Source organism: Dreissena polymorpha, chromosome 3, assembly GCF_020536995.1.
Source record: "Dreissena polymorpha isolate Duluth1 chromosome 3, UMN_Dpol_1.0, whole genome shotgun sequence".
Lineage (NCBI taxonomy): Eukaryota > Metazoa > Mollusca > Bivalvia > Myida > Dreissenidae > Dreissena > Dreissena polymorpha.
Window position 1 is genome coordinate 80,366,332 of NC_068357.1, and position 22,916 is coordinate 80,389,247.

The 22,916-nt window shown below is 35.0% G+C and overlaps 1 protein-coding gene across 1 annotated transcript in view; it reads left to right on the forward strand.

The window, feature by feature from the left end:
- LOC127874910 (uncharacterized) overlaps positions 1-20,205 on the forward strand; it is a 39,240-nt gene extending 19,035 nt beyond the window's left edge. Inside the window, 15 exon segments of the mRNA XM_052419599.1 lie at positions 80-209; positions 4,121-4,263; positions 4,719-4,842; positions 5,424-5,560; positions 6,331-6,493; positions 7,013-7,229; positions 7,809-7,954; positions 8,383-8,604; positions 9,968-10,188; positions 14,337-14,568; positions 14,986-15,259; positions 15,709-15,968; positions 16,460-16,700; positions 17,295-17,395; positions 18,124-20,205. Coding sequence (XP_052275559.1) covers positions 80-209; positions 4,121-4,263; positions 4,719-4,842; positions 5,424-5,560; positions 6,331-6,493; positions 7,013-7,229; positions 7,809-7,954; positions 8,383-8,604; positions 9,968-10,188; positions 14,337-14,568; positions 14,986-15,259; positions 15,709-15,968; positions 16,460-16,700; positions 17,295-17,395; positions 18,124-19,125 — 3,613 coding nt within the window. The 3' untranslated portion in view covers positions 19,126-20,205.
- Positions 20,206-22,916: the final 2,711 nt, after the last annotated feature.

Consider the following 22,916-nt stretch of genomic DNA (forward strand, 5'->3'; position numbering starts at 1 on the left):
TTCTCATAATTAACATGCTTTCATGTTAGTGTCGCAATAAAGTTGCAAGTATGTTAATGAGTTGGACTACCATTTTCAGGACACAGCCTTTGGCAAAGAAATTTGTAACCGCCATGATCGAACTGCTTAAATCAGGAAACATAATACTGGTTAAAATAACTGTGAGAATATTAAGGGATGACGATATGCTAGAACGACTCAAATGGAAGGTAAGTGACGAGGACTACTTACATGAACTCAAGTGCATGATTGTTCAGAAAGGATGAAACTGCAGCTTGTTTCAAGCTGTATTTACGTTCTGGGGAAACCTGAAGGGTAGCGTCCTGGTTGACTTGCGCAAGGTTGATGGTTCTGTCCAGATGTTTTATCAAGTACAGGTCGCAATTAAAACATTGGACGTCTTTCTGCCTCTTTAATTGACCCGATATCGCAAAATGACTAAATTACCATAAATAATATGTCAATTTTTATAAAAATCGATTAACAAAAAGAGCCAACAATACAAAGTTGTGAAAACCCCCATTGATTATCTATGTTTCACTTGTGTTTGCTGTGGCAAGGTTGTCTTCTACAGTGAGAGTAGTTGCTATTGCAGTAGTGCATCCGATTTAGTTTCACCTTGGTTCTTATTCTAAATATTATTTGAATATCAACAATTGTCATTTTGTAGGCACCGTATTATCTGCAGAATACAGGTCAACTCGCCCCAAAACGCTTTCGGACCAATCTCTATCGGCCGAAAAATGTTTTCGGCCTAGTCCTTTTTGGCATGTCCTTTTCGACTTTTTTTTAGTTAGCACTTAATTTACGCTATGAATAGTCGTTTAATGCAAATTATAAATAAAATAAAGTAAACGAATAAATTTAACACACATATTTCAGTTGTTTTAATAACGGCATATGTCTGTTTTTATTATATGCATATAGATACAGAGGCCAAACATCGTATCCTTTTGTTAAACTATTACCATACAATAACCATATTTTACCAGTTCGTTAAAGACGATTCTTGAAATCGTTATGATAAAAGGAGAAATTGTTAAATGTCTCCCTTTATCACATTGGTTTCTACCATATCAACAACATAACTTCGAATACCTCATCTAAAATAATCATAATTGAAATATCTAACAATTTCATTACCACACATCAAAATTATAATAATATTTAACAACTTTTTAACTACTGCTTGATGGTTTAATTACAATCAGTAAAGAATAAAAATGCGAGCTATACTACTCGCCCCGGCGTCGGCGAAGGCGTTGGTGAAAGTTTTTTATTAACTCAAATTACTTTAACACATTCAAAAATTATTAACTCAAACTTGGAATAGTTGTTTATGGCAACAAGACAATTGTGTAGATCAAGGTGAATAACTCTGTCAGCATTATTTTTATGCCCCTTTTAATAATTAGAAAATTGAAAATTTGGTTAAGTTTTGTGTTTAGGTCCACTTTATTCGTCAAGCATCAAAGCTATTGTTTTCATGCTTGCAACACTTACTAACTATCATAAGGGGACTGTGCTGGCAAAGTTATGTAAGTATGGCATTTTGACAGAATTATGGCCACTTTTATACTTAGAAAATAAACAATTTGGTTAAGTTTTGTGTTTTGGTCCATTTTACTCCTAAAGTATCATAGCTATTTCTTTCAGACTTAGAACACTCGCTAACTACATGTATCATAAGGGGACTGCACAGGACAAGTTGCATAACTCTGGTTGGCATTTTGACGGAATTATGGCCCTTTTTTGACTTAGTAACTTTGAATATTTTGTTAACTTTTGTGTTTACATGCGCTTTACTTCTAAAGTATCAAGGCTATTGCTTTCAGACTTCAAATACTTTCTTACTATCATGAGGGTACTGTACCTGGCAAGTTGAATTTGACCTTGACCTTTGAATGACATTGAATCTCAATCACATTGTATTCATACTTTGACAAAAGAACACTTACCTGACATACTACAATGAACTCCACCCAAACCATCCCCCCGGCCCTACCCCATAATCCCCTCCCTATTTTTTCCTTTTTTAATGCCCCCGGTAGCAGTTGACTGTCCATCCGAAAACTTTAACATTGACCATAACGTTTGCAATATTGAAGATAGCAACATGATATTTGGAATGGATGTGTATCTCATGAAGCTGCACATTTTGAGTGGTGGAAGGTCAAGGTCAATGTCGTCCTTCAAGGTCAAATATATGGCATCTGTCCGTCCGTCCATAAACTTTAACATTGAAGATAGCAACTCAATATTTGGCATGCATTTGTATCTCATGGAGCTGCACATTTCGAGTGGTGAAAGGTCAAGGTCATCCTTCAAGGTCAAAGGTCAAATTTTGCAATATTGAAGATAGCAACTTGATATGTGGCATTCATGTGTATCTCATGGAGCTGCACATTTTAAGTGGTGAAAGGTCAAGGTCGTCCTTCAAGGTCAGATGTCAACTATATGGCGTCTGTCCGTCCGTCCGAAAACTTTAACATTGGTCATAACTTTTGCAATATTGAAGATAGCAACTTGATATTTGGCATGCATGTGTATCTCATGGAGCTGCACATTTTGAGTGGTGAAAGGTAATCCTTCAAGGTCAAGGTCAAAGGTAAAAATGTTCAATTATATTGAAGATAGCAACTCGATATTTGGCATACATGCGTATCTCAAGGAGCTGCACATTTTGAGTGGTGAAAGGTCAAGGTCATCCTTTAAGGTCACAGGTCAAGGTCAAAGATCAAAATTTGCAATATTGAAGATAGCTACTCAATATTTGGCATGCATGTGAATCTCATTGAGCTGCACATTTTGAGTGTTGAAAGGTCGAGGTCATACTTCAAAGTCAAAGGTCAAGGTCAAATGTTGCAATATTGAAGATATCAACTCGATATTTGGCATGCATGCGTATCTCATGTAGCTGCATATTTTGAGTGGTGAAAGATCAAGGTCAATGTCATCCTTCAAGGTAAAGGTCAATTTGTTTCGATATTGAATATAGCAACTCGATATTTGGCATGCATGCGTATCTCATGGAGCTGCACATTTTGAGTGGTGAAAGGTCAAGGTCATCCTTCAAGGTCAAAGGTAAAATTTTGCAATATTGAAGATAGCAACTCGATATTTGGCATGCATGCGTATCTCATGGTGCTGCACATTTTGAGTGGTGAAAGGTGAAGGTCATCCTTCAAGGTCAAAGGTCAAAGATGTGGCTTCTAAGCGGCGCAGTAGGGGGCATTGTTTTTCACGAACACAGCTCTTACAACACTTACAACACTAACCTGACATACCACAATGGACTCCACCCAAACCATACCCCAGCCACCACCTCAGACCCCCCCCCCCCGAACATTTTTTCCTTTTTTTTCTTCTTATTTTTGAAATATCATCTTATAAATGATCACACACCCACATTATTCCCCCTCTCCACCCCCCTCCCACACACAATTTTTTTGTAACATGGTAAAAAAACACAGATATTTATTTTTATGATTTTATTTTTGAAAGACCGACCAACCATCACACCCAAGCTTTTGCTTTCAAGCTTGAAATATAATCTTATTAGTTTGTTTTATGTCTTTACAAATGTTCAATAGATTGTGGAAAATATACTTAAACTCAGAATCGTCTATAATGTACAACTTCTTTAAAACATAAGCGATCAATATATTTCAATTATGATCCTCTTCCAGTTAGAATATGACTATATTACATTGACCGTATTGAATATGAACAATTTCCCCTTTACACTGTCAAGCACTCAAAAAGTCGAGCGTGCTGTCTTCTGACAGCTCTTGTTGAATTGGTTATTTATTTTATTCATTGTTAAATTTAGTTATGCACATGTACTTTTTAAAATAAAGCTGTCATGGCTATACCGCATATTTCACAACTCAAGGATACACTATGATAATAAACACCGACACGAGATGAACATTAGGGTGTCAACTCGGCCCTCTTATTGGGCCGAAAAGGTCAGGCCGAAAAGTACCAGACCGAAATGGATTTGGGCCGAGCTGACCTTTTTTCTAATCCACATCGGTTTTCTTACAAAAAGACAAAACTTCAGCTTGTCTGAAAAATAAAAAAAAAGAGAATCGTCTTTATTATCTTTTGTGTAAAGAGTTTAATCGAGGAGGTGAAGATGATGCTGGGGACTGTAGGAAAGAAGCCAATCAAGGAGATGCAAAAGGATGGACGTGACAAGCTGGACACTATAATCGAAGGATACACGGATTTCTGCGACTATTTTCTAAAAGCGCTGTGGTAATATTTTGTTGCATGCTAAATATGTTAATTCCCAATTTTATCAACACAATATATCACGTATGTTATAGTATCATAAACAGTAATCACTATGGTGCTTACTTAACGTATATGATAAAAGGAAACATGGAAGGTACCTGACGAGTTATCAATTTATAGTTCACCAAATTTAATTCACAGTCATACTGATATCTTAAGAGCGATTGTGTTTATTTTGTCAAGTAAGTGATATAAAAAATTAACGCGGAAAACTGATCAAATCATTACTTTAAACTTAAATAAATTTAGTGCCCGAACTTTGTGATATTAATCAAGACATATTTTCTAGTAATTTGGATATTGCAATGATTACTGATATTGATAAACGAACAAACAAATTTATTCAAGAAATACAAATCTTCAGCTTGTAACAGGCTGCATGAAAATATACGACATTCCGCATCTTATTATTTTAGGAAGTCTAAGATGGTTGATAAAGTACAGAAAGAGCTTATTGAAGCAATATTTGACTGCTTTGAGCTAGAGAGCCCAGCAAAAGCCAACATGGCTTATAAATTACAAGATGATCTCCGCCTATCGGTGAGTATGTTGTTGGTTTTCTTCAAAAAGCACGTAACTAAATTGTCACGAAATGAAGGTACGTGTTATGCAAGAAAGCCGGTTATATAATTATTTGTATCCATTGCTCGTGAACTACAGTTTGTAATGTTGACGAAAATATTTATTTTATTTTTTTTTTTGGGGGGGGGGCACACTTATTGAACATTTATGAAAAATAAATGAAAAAACGTACAAACTGTTAAAGCAGCTTATATGATTTACATTTGCTCTAAATAAATGCTTTTAGCTTCAATTTTCTAATAGAATCATGGTACCTCAAGTATCACATAAAGTTTGCTGTTTTTCGACAATTTCGTCTTTAAGAGAATGCAATTTTAGCTTGAAAAGCTGAACGTGTCTCGTTTGAAATTAAACAGACATGATACATCTATTCACTTGTTTATTCCAATTTTCATTTTCAACGGATGCAGCAAAATTTTAAACATTTTATGAAAATGAACATATATGGATATTTATGTGGAAATACATAAATAAGTACAATTATAAACAAGTAGAAAATCGGTAGATTCATTTTCAATTTTAATATGTTTATTTTTCAGAAGCCTGACAAAGATCTTATTATGTTCATTCTGACTCGCTGTAAAGCTGACCTGGCCAACAAAGAGTTGAAATGGACGATTTACTCTAGCAGAAGTATATCTAATACTTTACAGGCTGTGATCACGGCCTATAATGGGTTAAGTATACTTTTATACCTTCATAGATTAGTCATTTAATCCATATACGAGTATACTTTTATAGCTTCATAGATTAGCCATTTACTGCATATGCCAGTATACGTTTATAGCTTCATAGATAAGCCATTTACTGCATATACGAGTATACTTTTATCCGGTAGGAGCTTTCTGCGTAACTTGCATCATGCCTTAAGTTGTAAACTGGTTTAGCAAACATTCATGGTTTGCTGAAGAGCGGTCGCTTAAAACAAGATCGACTGTACTCGCTTTCACGCACTTTTCGCAGAGGACAAAGGAAGCATTATGACAAAAGAACAAATTGCTTATCACGAACAGTTTCTCCTACTGTCATTATGTTTTTTTCTCGAATTCATTATGACAATGCAATGTGTTTTTATTTTAATGAGTTTTCTGTTGATGCTTTCAATTTAGACTATTTTCATAGCAGGTATTAGGTTAACTAAGAGGTAAGTATATACTTTGTATGTTATCTTTGGTTTGCAAGTAGCAGTAGCAATATTTCGGAATACTTATATTTTGATGTATTGCAACATTTACATGGCTTATTCGGGAAAACAGTTTAAACATAATTTTTATATTTTCCGAAACTGTTAAAGTCTATGTATTCCAATTATATTTTGTTGTTGTTTCCTGGTTGTTGTTGCAGTCACAAAGGTTGAACTTGAAACACAAAGCATCATAATTGGATAATGATTGTTTATATAACTATATGAAAATGTCTGATAGGTATTTCTCTTCTCCGTTATAGAAATGGCAAAATGGTTACCCCAGAACAACACAAGCTATTCGCGGGGATATTTAACATTTGTATGGAAGGGGACTCAACAGTGGAACATTTTATTGACTACGATGAATGCCATACAGTTTATATGACGATATACCGGAACAACCTCGAAAACTATTATGAATTGGTAAGCTCATTCACGAACGGACGTACATAGTAATTAGACCTTTTCCCGAATAAAATGACGCCTTTGCAGCAGATGACATATGAAAGCACTAAGCTTACAATGGGAAATTTAGGTTTTGTCACCGTGTAATGAACAAAATGGCCCATTGACTCAATTGTTCAGCTTATATCGATGAAATATTCAGTGTTTTGTGTAGTACTAAAAAACTTTTATTTTTTGCTCTCCTATTTTGTTGTCTTCTGCAGGGCACAGGGTTTTTATAATGTCCACGCCCATATCATAAAGCAACTTGTAAGTCGGTTTCTTAATTTGCCCATTGATAAATTAGAAATCTGATTTATTGATGGGAGTATATTCGTCATTGTCAAGCATCAAATATGTATAGACAAGGGGCATAGCATATCATATAAGGTTCCTTGAAAAGTATATGTGCTTTTTCAAGGAAATTTCCTAAATAATACGATTCCTAAATAACGTGTTGATAGATGGATTTCCTTATAAACTGTTCATTGATTTTAGCACCGAGAGACGAGTACCCAAGACTGTTTCATTGATGTAATACCGGGTGTGCTCAAGTGGGTCAGGATTTCAGTGGAGGAGGATTGTGAACAAGTCAAAGATACCAGTTTCCGCATCCTCCAGAACTGTTCTATTAAGGCGGTGAAAGGCATGGAAAAATATCTCAAAGATCTAATGGACCTCATGTTTCTGAGTGAACAGTATCAATATTTGTCTCGTAAGCAGTTGTGTTTACTTGTTCATGTTAACACTTTAAACATTTAATACTTTACCAAACAATCCAAGGTTTTACGTGTCTGCTACAGTGCGACTTTGAAATAATTGTGGAGGGAGGAGCATTGTTCTTAACGACAAATTCCTTTTTAACACGAACATGTAATAAAATTACTTCGACACAAATCTTATTTGTCGTATGCCTATCCTTTCAATTTGGGATGGTATAACATTTGTTCAATCGACTAATATAAAAAAGAAAATTGAGAACCTATTTAAGGAATAATACAGGGTGCTTTTATCGTGAAGGTTTATTTTGCCTTGATTGTAAGCAACACAACTTAAAATTATTGATTATGAAAAATTACATTCACATGTTAAGTTTTATTATCTACATTGTAATACGCTTACTTCTTCTAAAGACACAAGGAATCAGTTGGATCTAAATCTGAAAAGTTCAATTACAAATTTAAACTGTATGTTTAAAGTTGTTATTTCTTAGGAGAAGGCCACCATTTCTCATGATGAGCACGTTTTATTATGTCGCAATGTTTCAGGAAAGCACGTTTTTACTGTTTTGCAGCATTGATTACGAAGCTGTACCCAGACAACCCAAATGATGTCCATACAAGTCTCCCGAATCTGTTTGACAGGTATCCGATGCTAAAGGACTTCGACCAGACGATGGTTATGAACCTGATGGTGACTGTGTCGACCACGCATCCAGAGGTAACATGGGACATGGCACGACACATCTATTTCTAAGCAAAAAAACTAATTATGTTTTATACAAATAACTATTTAAATTAAACATGTTTTAAATTGTGACAAATGCTGAGCAAACTTTATGATTTAAATGTCACATTTTGGTTGACAGAACACCAAACACAATGTCAGCCTTTTTGCGTTAAAACAGATGTATGTTATTTTGGTCTGTGACTGATAAAGAAATACCAGGGTTTTCATACTTTGAACATAATGCGGCGATTCTATAGTATATTTGTTTACAAAAAGATAGATACACTTCTTCTTATTAAATTGTTAGATCTATACTAGTCAAAATAAATAAACTTATTACCAAGTAAACTTATAACGTCGGTTTTACGTTGACCGCATGTTACATATTTGCTTGGTCCATAGATATTTTTTTTATTCAGGCATTTACAGATCAGCAGATAAAGAGTTTGGTAGATTGGCACCTGGATGCTTCTGAGGACTCGGACAGCCTTCTACTAATTGTACTTCGTTTTATATCAGAGAAACGACCCAGAAAATTGGTTCCCCACTTAAGGTCATTTTTAAAACCGCACAAAAAGGGCCATGCAATGATGTTCAGTGTGAAACTATACATTATTGGAAATGTCGGTGTTTGTGAAAAGGTAAGTCGGGTGTAGAGTATTAACCATTTTGGGTCTAGATAAGGGGGAGTAAAATGGTCTTTACTATTAAATATCTCTCTTAGTATTCCATTTATTCCTATATAACCTTATTCATTACAATCGTCTTATCGACATATGGTAATGATCAAAATTAAAGAAGTGAGCGTTGACCACTTATCTAGGTCCCTTTTTCAGTGCATTTGTAATGGATCGTTAACAACAGAACGGTCTAAGATTGAACGCCCTTTTCAAGGGCTACACCAGATCTAAGACGTTACTGTTCTCTACGTTGTTTTGTATTTGATCACTAAGTTATATTTTTGTCATGAATTAATGTACATGTTTTAATTAATTTCAACATAGTTACAGACGACCCATTTAAGGTTCAGAAACGTACACGGATGTTTTTATATTTAAAAAAGTGTTGGTTCTTAGGGCAAACGTATCCAACCTTTTTATTCTGGTTATAATATAATTATCCTTTTGGCACAATATTCCATTCTTACGTCTTCAGATGTGTCATATTATGTATATATGAAGTGAAAAGCAAATTGCTTTCAAATCTAAATGGAAGTTAGATGTAGTTCAAACATGAAATCAGATAAACTTAATTTAACATTTGGAGTTCTTCACAATACTTAACATACTTTTGTTTTATTTTGTATTACACCGTTATCACACATATCAGTCATGTTGTGGTGATAGTTTTCAGATAAATGTATATCTGCCTTAAGTATCATTTTAAATACACATCATTACAAATAGCTCTACATTTAGATGCTGATTCATAAATTATGTTTGAATACAGACACGTTACACGACTCTGTACTTGTTTGATTCTTTGTGAAGGGATCAAACAATTTCAAATTAATATAGCAACAATTACGAATATTGGAAAACAACTCAATTTATCGTCATTATCGTCGGTTCCTTCAAACTTGTTGCTTCAGCTAATGGCAAGCAGACGATCCATCTGCCTGGAAATGTTCAAAGCATTTGTAATATCTCTAATCAGCCCGTTAGTCTTACGATCAAAACTTATTGCATTAATTTGTAAGTGTCAAACGCTAATGCTTATTAGTCCTCTACCAGTGAAACCGGAGAGGGACTTATGGTTTGCGCTCTGTGTGTCTGTCAGTCTGTCGTCTGTCAGTGTGTCACACTTGTTTGGATCCTGTGATAACTTTAAAAGTTTGTCTTTTTTATGAAACTTGACACATGGACAAATGGCAATATGGAGATTATGCACGTAATTTCATTTTGTTCCTACGTCAAGTATTCATCAAATAGACTAAAATAGCTACCGGTATGGGACTTTTATTGCTTGGCAATAGTCTTGTTTAACCTGTATTTTCATTGCTAGACTCTTGCAGAAGAATCAATGGACTTTATGGTTTCCAATTTCGGATTTCACGACCCGAGTGTTGTAATGGTCATAAATTCAATGATTGCGACGCTTATGAAAGCCAGCAAACAATATATGCAAAAGTACAGGGAACACGTTGAAAAGCTCGAGAAAAATGGCACAACACCCAATATTAAAGATTGAGCTAGGCACATACTCAACATACTGGACGGCAAAGTGTAAGTTTCTTTTACGGGTGTAGTAAAGTAAGTTAAAGTTAAATTAAGCTTCGATTTCTGAGGTAAAAAACACTCATCATAGGAAACGACGAAACTACTATGAAATGCACATTTCACTACATTTAATATCTTTAAGTACGTACATTTTTTTATTTATCCGAAAAGTTGCTTATCTGTATCATTAAATATCCTAATGGTTTATGTTAGATATTTGTCGATCGTGTAATCTCTGTCATTTTTGTTTGCTATTGTATGTTGTTTAATGTATTGTATATGTTTTGTATTTTGTTTGACATATTCCGTTGTATATATTATATATAATGACCAAAGGCAATAGTGTTGCCGAAATGCCACAGAGAAATAAAATAATAATAACAATTATTAATTTGCCGTCGTGAGTGAGAAGCTGTCATAATAGCCTTTGCAAAAGATGTATTCGGAGCGTATTTCTTAAATGTAATAGCATTCTTATACTGTAACCTACGTGAGTCTCTGAAGTTAGGAAAACTACATATAACAAATTTTGTTGTGATCTGTTTACTGAATAAAGATTTTATTTTGCCATTGAATATAGATATAAATAACATGTCTATAATGTAAAACGTATAGGCCATGTCCTTATAGGGGTCTCCATGCTACCCCCCCCCCCTGGGATTAATTTACACCTATACCAAAATCTTCAGTAACTCAAGTTAGTAAATTTGTTCACTTGTTCTCACAGATAAACTCAATTGAAAGTGTGCATCTCAACCAGTTTCCATGGCAACCGCCATTCAAAATTTGAAAACGGACCAGGGCGACTATATCACATCATTATTATATTATATCTTATTGTTATACAAACAAATTAGTGTTTAATAAAAACTACTTATTGTGCTATGTTTCAAAGACCAAATTATATATTTATCTCATTTGCATATTCATGAATATTAATGAGAAACTAACAAAATAGGGAAAACATAAACAAATATCACTATATAGACTGAAATATTTTAAGTACAGATTGTTTTCATTAAATATGTGAATGTCAGCATAAGCCACTACTTGCAGACATTCAAAACCCAAAAAGTGGGTGGGGTAAACATAAAAAACAAGGAATATTCCATATGCAAACTTGATAATTCACTCTACGGATGTGTTGCAGGAGACATTGCTTACAGGGCGACAACACTGACAAGTCTACATTTTGTGACGCATTTTGGGCTCTCATTACAGAACCCTTTATTTTAAGAAAATGCAATTTATCTACCGAGTCGGTTCTAGCATTTCCATTCATAACACATGTGAATATATCCAATTCACCCACTATTTCGTCTGCAACTGTCCAGGTATTTCCTAAAGCAGCCATTGAAGCAACGGTTTGTGGCCTGTTTTTCATCAACTTTATAGGTTTGATATGCCCCTTTCCTTTGAAAGCGCATGTTGTGTCACAACCGCAGTATGCATGTATACCTTACAGTGCTGATCTGAAATCCCGTAGCTATATACTTCATTCATGTCAAATAGTTTTCTATGATTGCCAACACCAGTGTCAAAAAGTATCTTGCAACCGTCAAATAATTGAATGTAGTACACAATTATGAAGAATATGTCACTGCCAGGGGTTCGAATTCGAATATTGTTGTAACCCTGTTCTTTCCATTACAGGTCATACATAATTACGCTAGTGTCGGTTTCCTCTCGTGTCGATTTCAGGTCTTCAATAAGTGTCTTTTCAGTAGTTTCTCCATCTCTTGTTGTGAACTGAAAGGCTTCTCCTTCACAAAACAGAATCACTTTCCTGTCTTCTAGGTTATTTGCATATCCATCGCTCTCCCATGACTTGCACGTGATCTTCAAAAGTTGTTGCTTGTTCTCGTTATTTGAGAGGAAATTCTTCAAGTCTGCCGTTTTTTGGTGTTTTCGCCTTTCACCACAAGTTTTTCTCCTGACCCGCGACGTTTCCTTACCATTGATTTGACAGACCCTTGCATGTACATGTCTGTACTCAATATGACATATGTTTTCTTCGGTGTCATGTTAAATAGTTTTACAGAAATTTGTTTAAACTTTGACGGGATGTTTTTCATCGAATGAAACAATGCATTATCATCTTATATAACTAATGTCTTGTCAATATCCCTTGATACTGAAAGTTGATAGCATTGGAACTGCTTATGGGTTTATAGCCAAAACTGACAAATCGAAAGGTTAAAAACACGTCCCTTAAGGGACTGATCATTCAGATAGTTTAAAAGACAAGACATTAGTTATAGAAGATGGCAATGCATTGCAAGGGTCTGTCAACGCAATGGAAAGGAAACGTTGCGGTTGTGGAGAAACGGGATTAACTCAAGAGTTCAGATCAGCACTTTTAGGTATACATGCATACTGCGGTTGTGACACAACACGCGCTTTCAAAGGAAAGGGCATATCAAACCTATTAAGTTGATGGAAAAAAGGCCACAAACCGTTGCTACAATGGCTGCTTTATGAAATACCTGGACAGTTTCAGACGATGTAGTGGGTGAATTGGATATATTCACGTGTGTCATGTATGGAAATGCTAGAACTGACTCGGTAGATAACTTGCGTTTTCTTAAAATAAAGGAGGTATGTGATGATAGCCCAAATGCGTCAAAAAATGCAGACTTGTCAGTGTTGCCTCCCCGTTAGCAATGTCTCCTGCAGCACATCCGTAGAGTGAATTATCAAGTTGGCATATGAAAAAGGTCATACATACCCGATCCAGATATACCACTTGCAACGGAAGGACATGAATGGACCAAAAACACTGATACAGGCCTGATTGAACCTGTTTGGATTGATGGAGATATACTCTCGCCTCAAATTGTTGATGTATTGGAGGACATGGCAAATGAACTTGAAGAACATAATGACACTGATGAAAGTGATACTGAAACGGAAAGAGTTGGCAATGAAGACAGTTACACAGAATACACAAAATGTATTTGAATTAAAAGAACAAGTAAAAGCAGCAATGAGCAACTAAATAACTAAAAGGAAGAGATGATGTTAATTTGCTTGTTTTTATGTTTACCCCATCCACTTTTCGGGGCGTGTTAAATCTATTTAGCTTCAAAAAATGTCCTTAATCTCGCTCTTTTTGAATGTCTGCAAGTAGTGGCTTATGCTGACATTTACATATTTACTGAAAAAAAAATTGTACTTAAAATATATCAGTCTATATAGTGATATTTGTCTATTTTTTCCATATTTTGTAAGTTTCTCATTAATATTCATGAATATGCAAATGAGATAAATGTATAATTTGGGTCTTAAAATAAAGCTCAATGTGTAGGCTTTGTGTAAACACTAATTTGTTTGTATTACGATAAGATATAATATAATAATGAGGTGACATAGTCGCCCTGGTCCGTTTTGCAATTTTGAGTGGCGGTTGCCATGGAAACTGGTTGATATGAACACTTTCAGTTGAGTTTCACTTTGACGACAAGTGAAAAAATTTACTTACTTTAGTTTCTGAAGAACTTGGTATAGGTGAAAATTAATCCCAGGGGGGTGTATGGAGACCCCTATTAGGACATGGCCTATATGCTTGTCAATTCTTAAAGCCGGGAAAGCTAAAATTGTCTTTTAAGATGCGTAATCAAGCAAAGAACAATTAGATAGAAGTTCTACTTATATGGTGTCAGACTTAAAGTTTTGCTCAACATTGAAAGAAAATACCTGTTTGTTCAATGCTTGTCCATAGCTAGACTTCATAACCTTTTGAAATGAATCCGCCCCACAATATGTCAAAACAAAAGAACTAATTGTTTCGTATAACTCTTCTTTAATAAGTTAGTTTTTCAATATATTGATATCTCATGTTCTTAAGGTTCTTACACAGTTTTCAACAGTAACAGTCAGATGAAACAGAATCAAGTTACTTAGCCATGTTTTTCCTTCACCAAGACTAGATAAACTAATTTCTAAGCCTATGGCTTCTTTCCCATTTTAACAATTGTAAGCAGAGATTAGAGATGGTTGCTTTCATTAACAACTTTAAAAGTATTGGTTAAGCCAGGATACAAAACAAAGTGATATGATGATTCGGAAACGTATTCAGTTCCAGTTTCCGGAACTCGATCTTAACAAACATTAACATAGTAATCCGATTGAAAGTGAGATTTATCCAATTATAGAATTGAAGAGGTGTTTAATGACGTCCAAGAAACCAAGGAAACGGTAAACGTGATTGACAAGAAAGTTGATGCTACCATAGGTACAGTTATAACAATCGGCGAAAAAGTCGTTGAACACGATAAAGATATATCCAAGCTGCAAAAAGAAGTTGATACTCTGGATGAAAGAGTTGACGATGTGGAAGATGACCTTGGTGAGACAAAAGTAAAGGTCGAAGCAATTGATAATAAGGTAATTATATTTACATAATAATATCAATAATAATAATTAATAATATCAACTGCATAGCTATTCAGTTACATTAATGAAAAGATAAACGCTTGTAAAACGAAAGTAAAACATGTTATTTAATGCATCACAATGCGTCAGTATTTTAGCATATAGGGGCATTAGTTTATTTATATCCACATATGCAAACAACAATGGCATGACCATGTCACGTAAATGTAAATGGTAGCCCGAATTTAAGTGATATAAGCGGCATAGGTATGGATGCAGCTTGAAGACAATCCTACAAGTGCAAAAGCTGTTGCATAAAACTTTGTCGCTTGAAGACAAAATGTTTTTTTTTTGCCATTTTACAAAGGACAACAATACCGTGTTCAAAATGTGATGCACTAATACTTACTAGGATTTCAATTTTTTTAGACTATGATAAATGCACCTAAGTGGTCACGAGATCTGACGAAGCTAATGAACCCGACTAGTAGCGCAGATTGGCGTTTACTTGCGCAGAGACTGCAGTACAACAATGATGATATCAGGGGTTGGGCGCAACAGAATGATCCGTGTATGGCCGTCCTCAGCGAATGGTATGCAACTCATAAAACAAGCGAAGCAACTAAGGCAATTTTAAAGATTTTGGAGGACATGAACAGAATGGACGCTGTTGTTATTGTGGAGAATGCAATGAAAGCAAGTGGTATGTTTATGCTTTACTCTTATATTTTCGTTTGATCTGCATAGGTCGTGGTTTCTAAAATATCAAACACATTTGATTATGAGGACGTTCTGAGAGGTATCGCTTATGAAATAAATTATCACAATGTTGGCAATAACTGAAATAGATTTACAATGAATACATGCATAGTCCTAGACAATCTGAGGCTGAAAGAAAATCGACATACTCTTTAACAATATTTTCTTAATCAAAACATGACAAGTGTCGATAACAGTGGTCCAGAGACATGTCGTCTAGATCAGGACACGAAGATCGAAGGTGTTTACGCCATCCTGATTAACCTTGGAATAATTAATAAATCCGCATCCGGCTCTACTTTGAGAGAGTTTAATCAAGATTGATTTATTCAAATATTTGAAGGACATATTTCACAACACATATCTAAAGCTGTATTTGTTTAATTTATACAGAGGGTGTTGTGGAAGACGAAGAATTTGAATATGCCAGTCCACCGCCAATATTCCTGAGCTATCAGTGGGGGATGCAAGAAGAGGTTAAACTACTTAAACAACATTTATTGATGGCTGGTTTTGAATGTTGGATGGACATTGGTCAAATGGGAGGAGGGGACAAATTGTTTAACAAAATCGATGACGGAATCAGAGCAGCCAAAGTGGTCATATCGTGCACAACAGAAAAATATGCACAATCGCCGAACTGCAACAGGGAGGTAGGTTTTCAGATCACACGTTGACAATGTTATTGAATGTTTTTCTTTCAATATTTGTGTTTTAAGTAGCCGTGAACATAAGTTTAGACACTATTCTTTGTTGCTTTGGTGCCGTCAAACTAGTTAATACATGCACTATGATTTAGACGAATTATTTCTGATAGAATTCGCAAGGCTGGTAATATGCAAATGCTAAATCAAAAACCAGTTTGAATTGTATACATGTCCCTTTATACAATATGGTTTTATTGACTTCTTCATGTTCGTTTAGCATGTAAACCTATAAAAGAAATATGTATTGTCAGAAATGTTGGAAACATATGTAAATCCACAAATCGAACAGTATGTCATCGTCTCGATGACGACCTCATGTGGACGATGGCATCTTGTCTGATTCGTGAATAAAACCACGAATGTTTTCCTACTAGCAAGATTCTTGTTTCACGGATGTATAGATTATCTAAATGCTTTAACTTATAATTTATGTGTAGGTAAACTTGGCTGTAAACCTTGGTAAACCAATCATTCCTCTCTTAATGGAAAAGATGGACTGGCCCCCAAAAGGATCTATGGGTCCAATCTTCAGTGAATACCTGTTCATCAGGTTCTTCCAAAGAAATGGAGAGGAAACAAAAGAGTCGGATCAAAGATACTGGCCGTTGTCGAAGTTCAATGAGCTTTTGATGCAGATTCATCTGCACATTGTACCAGATGAAAGAATTGTAACAAAAGGTATCCTTATTCACTATATAGCGGGTTATGCAACATAAAAATAGACAATTGTGTCAACAAAAGGTTTACTATGTCAATCTGTAATGGATTTTGCCACATGTCAACATCTTAGAACGCCAAAGTAAAAACAATAATATAATGTTATAAACACCACACTCGTTATGAAATCAAGATGAACAATTTAAAGAAAAATAGGAGCTTATTACCATAAGCAACTGGAGGCAAAAGGAATATCCAGTTCACATTAAATATATTGTCCGCATTAAGGTTTGAATGGATTTAAATAAGTGAATCAATTATGATTAAGAAATATTCTGATTAAGTAATGACGAAAGAAATCTTCATTTTTTGACCGACGGTGTTAAAATCAAGAACGGCAATCTTTTCAGGGCGTGTCCAATATAAGACCGTTCTGTTTTCAATGTCGCATAAATAAGCATATGTCGCTGAAAGGATAAAAACAAGAAACTTGTGGGAAGTCTAGTTAACACAAACTATTTAAATGAGATAAACTAAACTGAAAAAATCAACAATTACATTCCTACAATATAACACTTTTTAACACTCGTCATAAGGATTCTTACATACTTTCAGAGTACAAGAACTGGTGGAATCCCATAATGCAGGCGGTATTCATTGATAAAAACAGGGGAAAAGGGAAACCAACTCAAGCAAAGTCTAGTGCAGAGAACAAGGTAAAGTTGTACACCTTTAAAACATTTATCTTTTAATTTCGATTAGTATTTCAAGCATAAGATGTCAAACAGTATTTTAAAAATACCAATTCCACTTATTAAATATCGAAGGCCTTTTGACTTGTATAAATGGCCACTTGATCATCCTGACATCTTTCTACAGAGATTGCCTGGGTTATTCAGTACTTTGGAAATAGGCTTATCTTACGTCAACCATTCTGTCTATAGGGTGTTCTATCTTTTGGATACTTTGCAAAAAATATTTTCTAGATCTTCGTCACTTATCTCTAGCTTGTATCAATATGGAGGAACATGCTTTTTAAAAAAGATATGTGTTAGTTTGGCATATAATTATTATTGGTGGAATGTCCTTCCTAATGCTCTGAAAAACTATTCTTCCGCAATAAAAATAATTGTGTGTTGTTCTAGTAATGCATTATTTATTTATTTAAACATATACAGGATAAAATAGCAATACAACAACAATATAAAACGCTATAACTATCTGATGTTTAACTGGTGGACAAGAATTCAGTTTGTTCGGGCGCTTTTATTTGACGTTATTGACACATATACTAGTAGCCATCTTGGCTACAAACGTGAATCGGCGACATTAAGACCTTGATCTCATTATGCGCAATTCCTTTTGAAACTATATTCTTCTATGATGTTAGATTAGGTTCTAGCAAATAGACTTATCGTATACATTTCTTTTCTTCCATATTCAGTTAAATGATGCTTCAGACAAGTCGCCGTTAGTATTCCTGTCCTACCAGTGGGATCTACAGCCCCAGGTGTTATTGCTGTATCAACGTTTGACGTCACTCGGATACTCAGTATGGATGGATATTCACCAGATGGGAGGCGGCGACTCACTCTATGACAAAATAGACAGAGGTCTGAGAGGATGTAAGGTAATCGTGTCCTGTGTTACGCCGAAGTATTCACTGTCAGCCAACTGTAGGAGGGAGGTTAGCCTTGCAGACGCTCTCAAGAAGCCAATCATTCCATTGCTGTTGGAAGAAATGAAATGGCCTCCGGGTGGTCCAATGAGCATGGTGTTTACGGAACTGCTTTTTATCAACATGTACAAAGATCCGAATACACCGAAAACTTGGTCTGGTCCAAAATTTGACGAACTTATACAAAAACTTCAAGAACACATTCCAAGCCTTACGGCAGTGGTAAGCGTCACAACAGCAGATACAAAACCTTCAAACGGAAATTCACCAAACAAAACAGATCCGAAGGGAACCCAAGCGAATGCTCAACCGGACAAGGCAAAGGCAACTCAAAATGGTTCGCAGTCAGATTCTAAAAGCGGACAGTCAAAAGGCTTAACAAACAAGTGGGAAGACACACTTGAGGCATCGCCTAAACCTACAAATAGTAATCTAAAGGCAAACCCAACAAAACCGTTATCTGAAAAATCACAAGAGGAGACAGGCCAATCGAAAGACGGTCCCACAGGCAATTCTAAATCACTTGAGGCACCGCATAAAGAAACAGAAAGTAAACTAAAGGTAAATCCAACTGAATCGCCGCCTGAAAAGTCAAAAGACACTAGCCAATCAAAAGACAGTTCCACAGGCAAGGCTAAATCACTTGAGGCACCGCCTAAAGCAACAGAGAATAAGCCAAAGGCAAATCAACCAAAGGCGAATCAAACCAATCCATCGTCTGAAATGTCAAAAGAGACAGGCCAATCTAAATCATGTGTATTGCTTTAGAAAACGATATAATGACACTCTCCGCAGCAATGTAATTTCAGTTAGATTGATACAGCTTCGGTTCATTTTGAAATGGTATGAAGCAACGATTTGGAAGAAAAACTTTAAAAAACATGTTAAACATGCCTTCTCAACATTTTTTACGTGTATATGAATTATTCTTATTTCTATATTTCCATGTCATCTAATTAATTTTACATATTTGTTTCGGATAGAAACAATATTAGTAATTAAAACACGATATCGATGCTGGGATCAAGCTCCAATCCATCACAATGTCCGATGGTGATCGCTCAGGATGAGTATAAGGAATCTTACTTTATTTCGTAGGCTTGTTTTCAAAGGTCGTACTTTCAACAAGGGACAAGCTGAAAATAAACCATTTTGAAAGTCGACGATTAATAATTTTGTTCATTTAAATATAGATGTTTGCAATTAAAGATTGATAAAATTGTAAATGATATCAAATAATTTGTGACGTGTGCTTGTTCATTCTGAGTGATTTATTCGTACTTGAGTGTGTTTGTGCTTAAGTCAATAAAATTCATCCATTCAGTTGAGCTCATGTCTGCTGTAATAAATGGTTTATAATTCGTATTTGAGCTGAAAGATAAACTATCTGCTTCGAGCAAACTTTATTTTCTAGAGTTGTGATATGTCCAATAAAAGTTGAATTAATCTTCATGCCTTTCAAGTCCAGCTATTCAAAATGGACTGCTATATTTCCATGTGCATCTCATTGAGCGTCTCTGTGTGACTTCAAATTCGGTTACGTTTCATGTGACCAATGTCATTGCAGTATCATCGATATAAAGCGACTTCCCAATACATTAATATAATTATCAATCTCATCTCAAGTATGAGTAAAAGCTAATACTTCAGGTTAGGATATAAACAAACAGTTAACCACCCAGGAGCTAGAACTTTAAGCTCGTATATGACTTGGTATGATAAAGAAACTTTTTGTGCCTTAATTCTTTATTACAGAGACAGTTCACTTGTTCACCTATTAATGCCCCGGTGACTATTCGGTATATTATATATGCATTCGTGTATGTCTAAAAACCAGGATACATGTTATTTCAATGTTATTTATATCTGATTTCAGTGCTTAGATCTGTGATATTAATATTGCAAGTGACAAAAGATTTCGTTTAATATCGTCAGTCGCAATCGAATCTTCAGCTTGATTTAAGCTATTACACCATTTTCGTTCGAGCCCGACAATATGCTACTCTTTGATCAAGTCTTCTTGTATCTTTCTTTTTGTCGGTCCTCTTCCAATTGAACAGGTGCGAGGTTAAAAAACTGTTTTCCATGCTCAACCAACTCAACATACAGGATATTTATCCTGCTAATAAATAAAAAATGCCAATGATGCTTGCCATTTTAGCATTTATAGCAGTAGCCATGTCTAATCCGAGATTTTTGGTTTAAAATGTATCATTTATTTTAGATATTTTAACATTTATGAGGATTGAAAATGACATGAATTGCCTAGCTGGGCATGAACAAGGTTTTATAATTCGTGACCAGGTTGAAACTATAAGTTAGGTGTTTTACAGTTCTGCCTTTTGATTTTGTTTTGTATACATACATTTATGAATGTAATCCGGTGTATCAGTTACTTAGCTACATGTCATTGAAAGCCATATAGATTACCAACTATTCGTTATTCCAGAGGGTGGTTTAACTGTTGCTTTAGTAGATGAACATGTGCTTTATCATTTTGATATGCAAATTATATTAGTTTTTTCTTATTTGAATATTTGATGACAGCTAGCTTTAATTAGTGGATATGTCCCCTTAAATCCTTTTATCTACAGACTAAATCTTCTTAAGAATTTTTAAGAATGACATCGTTGGTTTCTTCAAAAGTCATGTTTCACGCTTTAGACACGTCCTTTTTGTGCGAGGCCGATGATGTATAGAGCGATCAATGATATTTATTCCGTCGGTCAAATTCCAAATTACCTTATCTTCAGCTTGTAACAAGCTGAAGATGCGTCCTTTTTGGAATTAGACCAACGATCCATACAAATATCCTATTTAATCTTCTGTTAGACAAAATGAAGAACTGACGGATAAACTAATGAACTTTCGACAAAATATGAGTCGGTAAAACTGACCGGGTGCCGGAACATCAGACTGGCTGGCAAAAAGAAGGGAGCGACATGTTTGTAAACTGACCAACATTTTTAATGCAAAAGTCTCATACAAACTGCGCAAACGATTATTTGTGATTAATTTATTATTAATCATTGTAAAGGTTAAAAATATATAGATTAATAATACATATGTAATTAAACTTCATTGAATCTCATTTATAAAGATCTAGATTAATAATAACTGTTTTGAAGATCATTTATTTGTACTTTAAATGTCCAGTAAAATTATATATCGCAAAACGTTGAGCACACCTTAAACTTGCCTTGTGGTAATCTGAAGATAAACATATGACGTTTTGAATAATATTTGGTTTCAAACACAGAAGACAGAATGTCCAGTAAAATTATATATCGCAAAACGTTGAGCACACCTTAAACTTGCCTTGTGGTAATCTGAAGATAAACATATGACGTTTTGAATAATATTTGGTTTCAAACACAGAAGACACAAAAGCTATAGTACAACGTTCTATTGCGAGACCTAGGAGCAACACTATACCAATTCTCATTTTGCAAAATATTACAAGGTCCAGTCTTGTTTATAACCAACGATTTTCTTGTCACTATACATTCAAACCCTCGTATGATAACCGGAAAATAAAAAATAAGAGCGACAGTGATGCAGTGATAGAGCGTCGGCCTCTAGGACCGAAGGTCCCGAGTTCGAGCCCGTTAGCAGCGGAATGAAAATATCGGACTTACCTACATGCCGAATTGTGAAAAATGTTGTTTTACTTGTCTGTCCTAAAATAATGTTATCTTTTATTGCAAAAAGTAATTAATCGTGCCATTTTGGGCAGAACATTTTACAGAGATCAACTCAGGATGAATATTTAAAGCTGAACCATTTTCCCACTTGTCTTTGGGGAGCTCTTAAACATTTATGGGTCGAACTTATTGAGAATTTGTATTATTGTAAGCATACTTTTCATATTGAAGTTTTTTTTTCAGAACGCACATTGACCATACACTTCTTTGCATGTCTGTTCTTTATTTAGAACCAATGTTGCTGGTTTTTTTCCAGAAAAATCAAAACAATACACAATGTAACTGTTACAATCATGTAAAATTTAAATGAGCGAAAGCGAGAAGTATAAGCCACTTACTGGTGCCACACGCGAGCGATAGGTGGCTGTGTGGTGTGCAATTTTATGAACGTTTTACTGTCTGCATACACTTATTTAACAAGTTTGTAGTATCGCGTATTGCAATATCATTTTATTGAGAATTGTTTAACAACATTTACACAAACGTATCCACTATTGAGAACATTAAATGACATAATTAATTAATTGTATTGCTCATGTTATTAATAAATGCGTAGAAAGTCTCTTAAGTGAAAATCGGCTGCCTGGATCAGCACGAGAGGAGTCGACCATTTTGTGCAGAATTTCTAGGAGACATGTTCTTGTTCACCTGTCAAACAGTGACTGTGACAGAGGGGCCTATTAGGTTGTTTTATCGAGGGAACGGTATAAAATTCGAGTCTGTTATATGAAATTGTTATGGATTTTTTACTTAAATGTTGCATCGGCTACATGTTTTTGAAGATTAGTGGGGGTTGGTTATAACTATAAAATAAAAAAAGAGACATGTTTTCTGCTTACACTTTCAGAGCTCTTG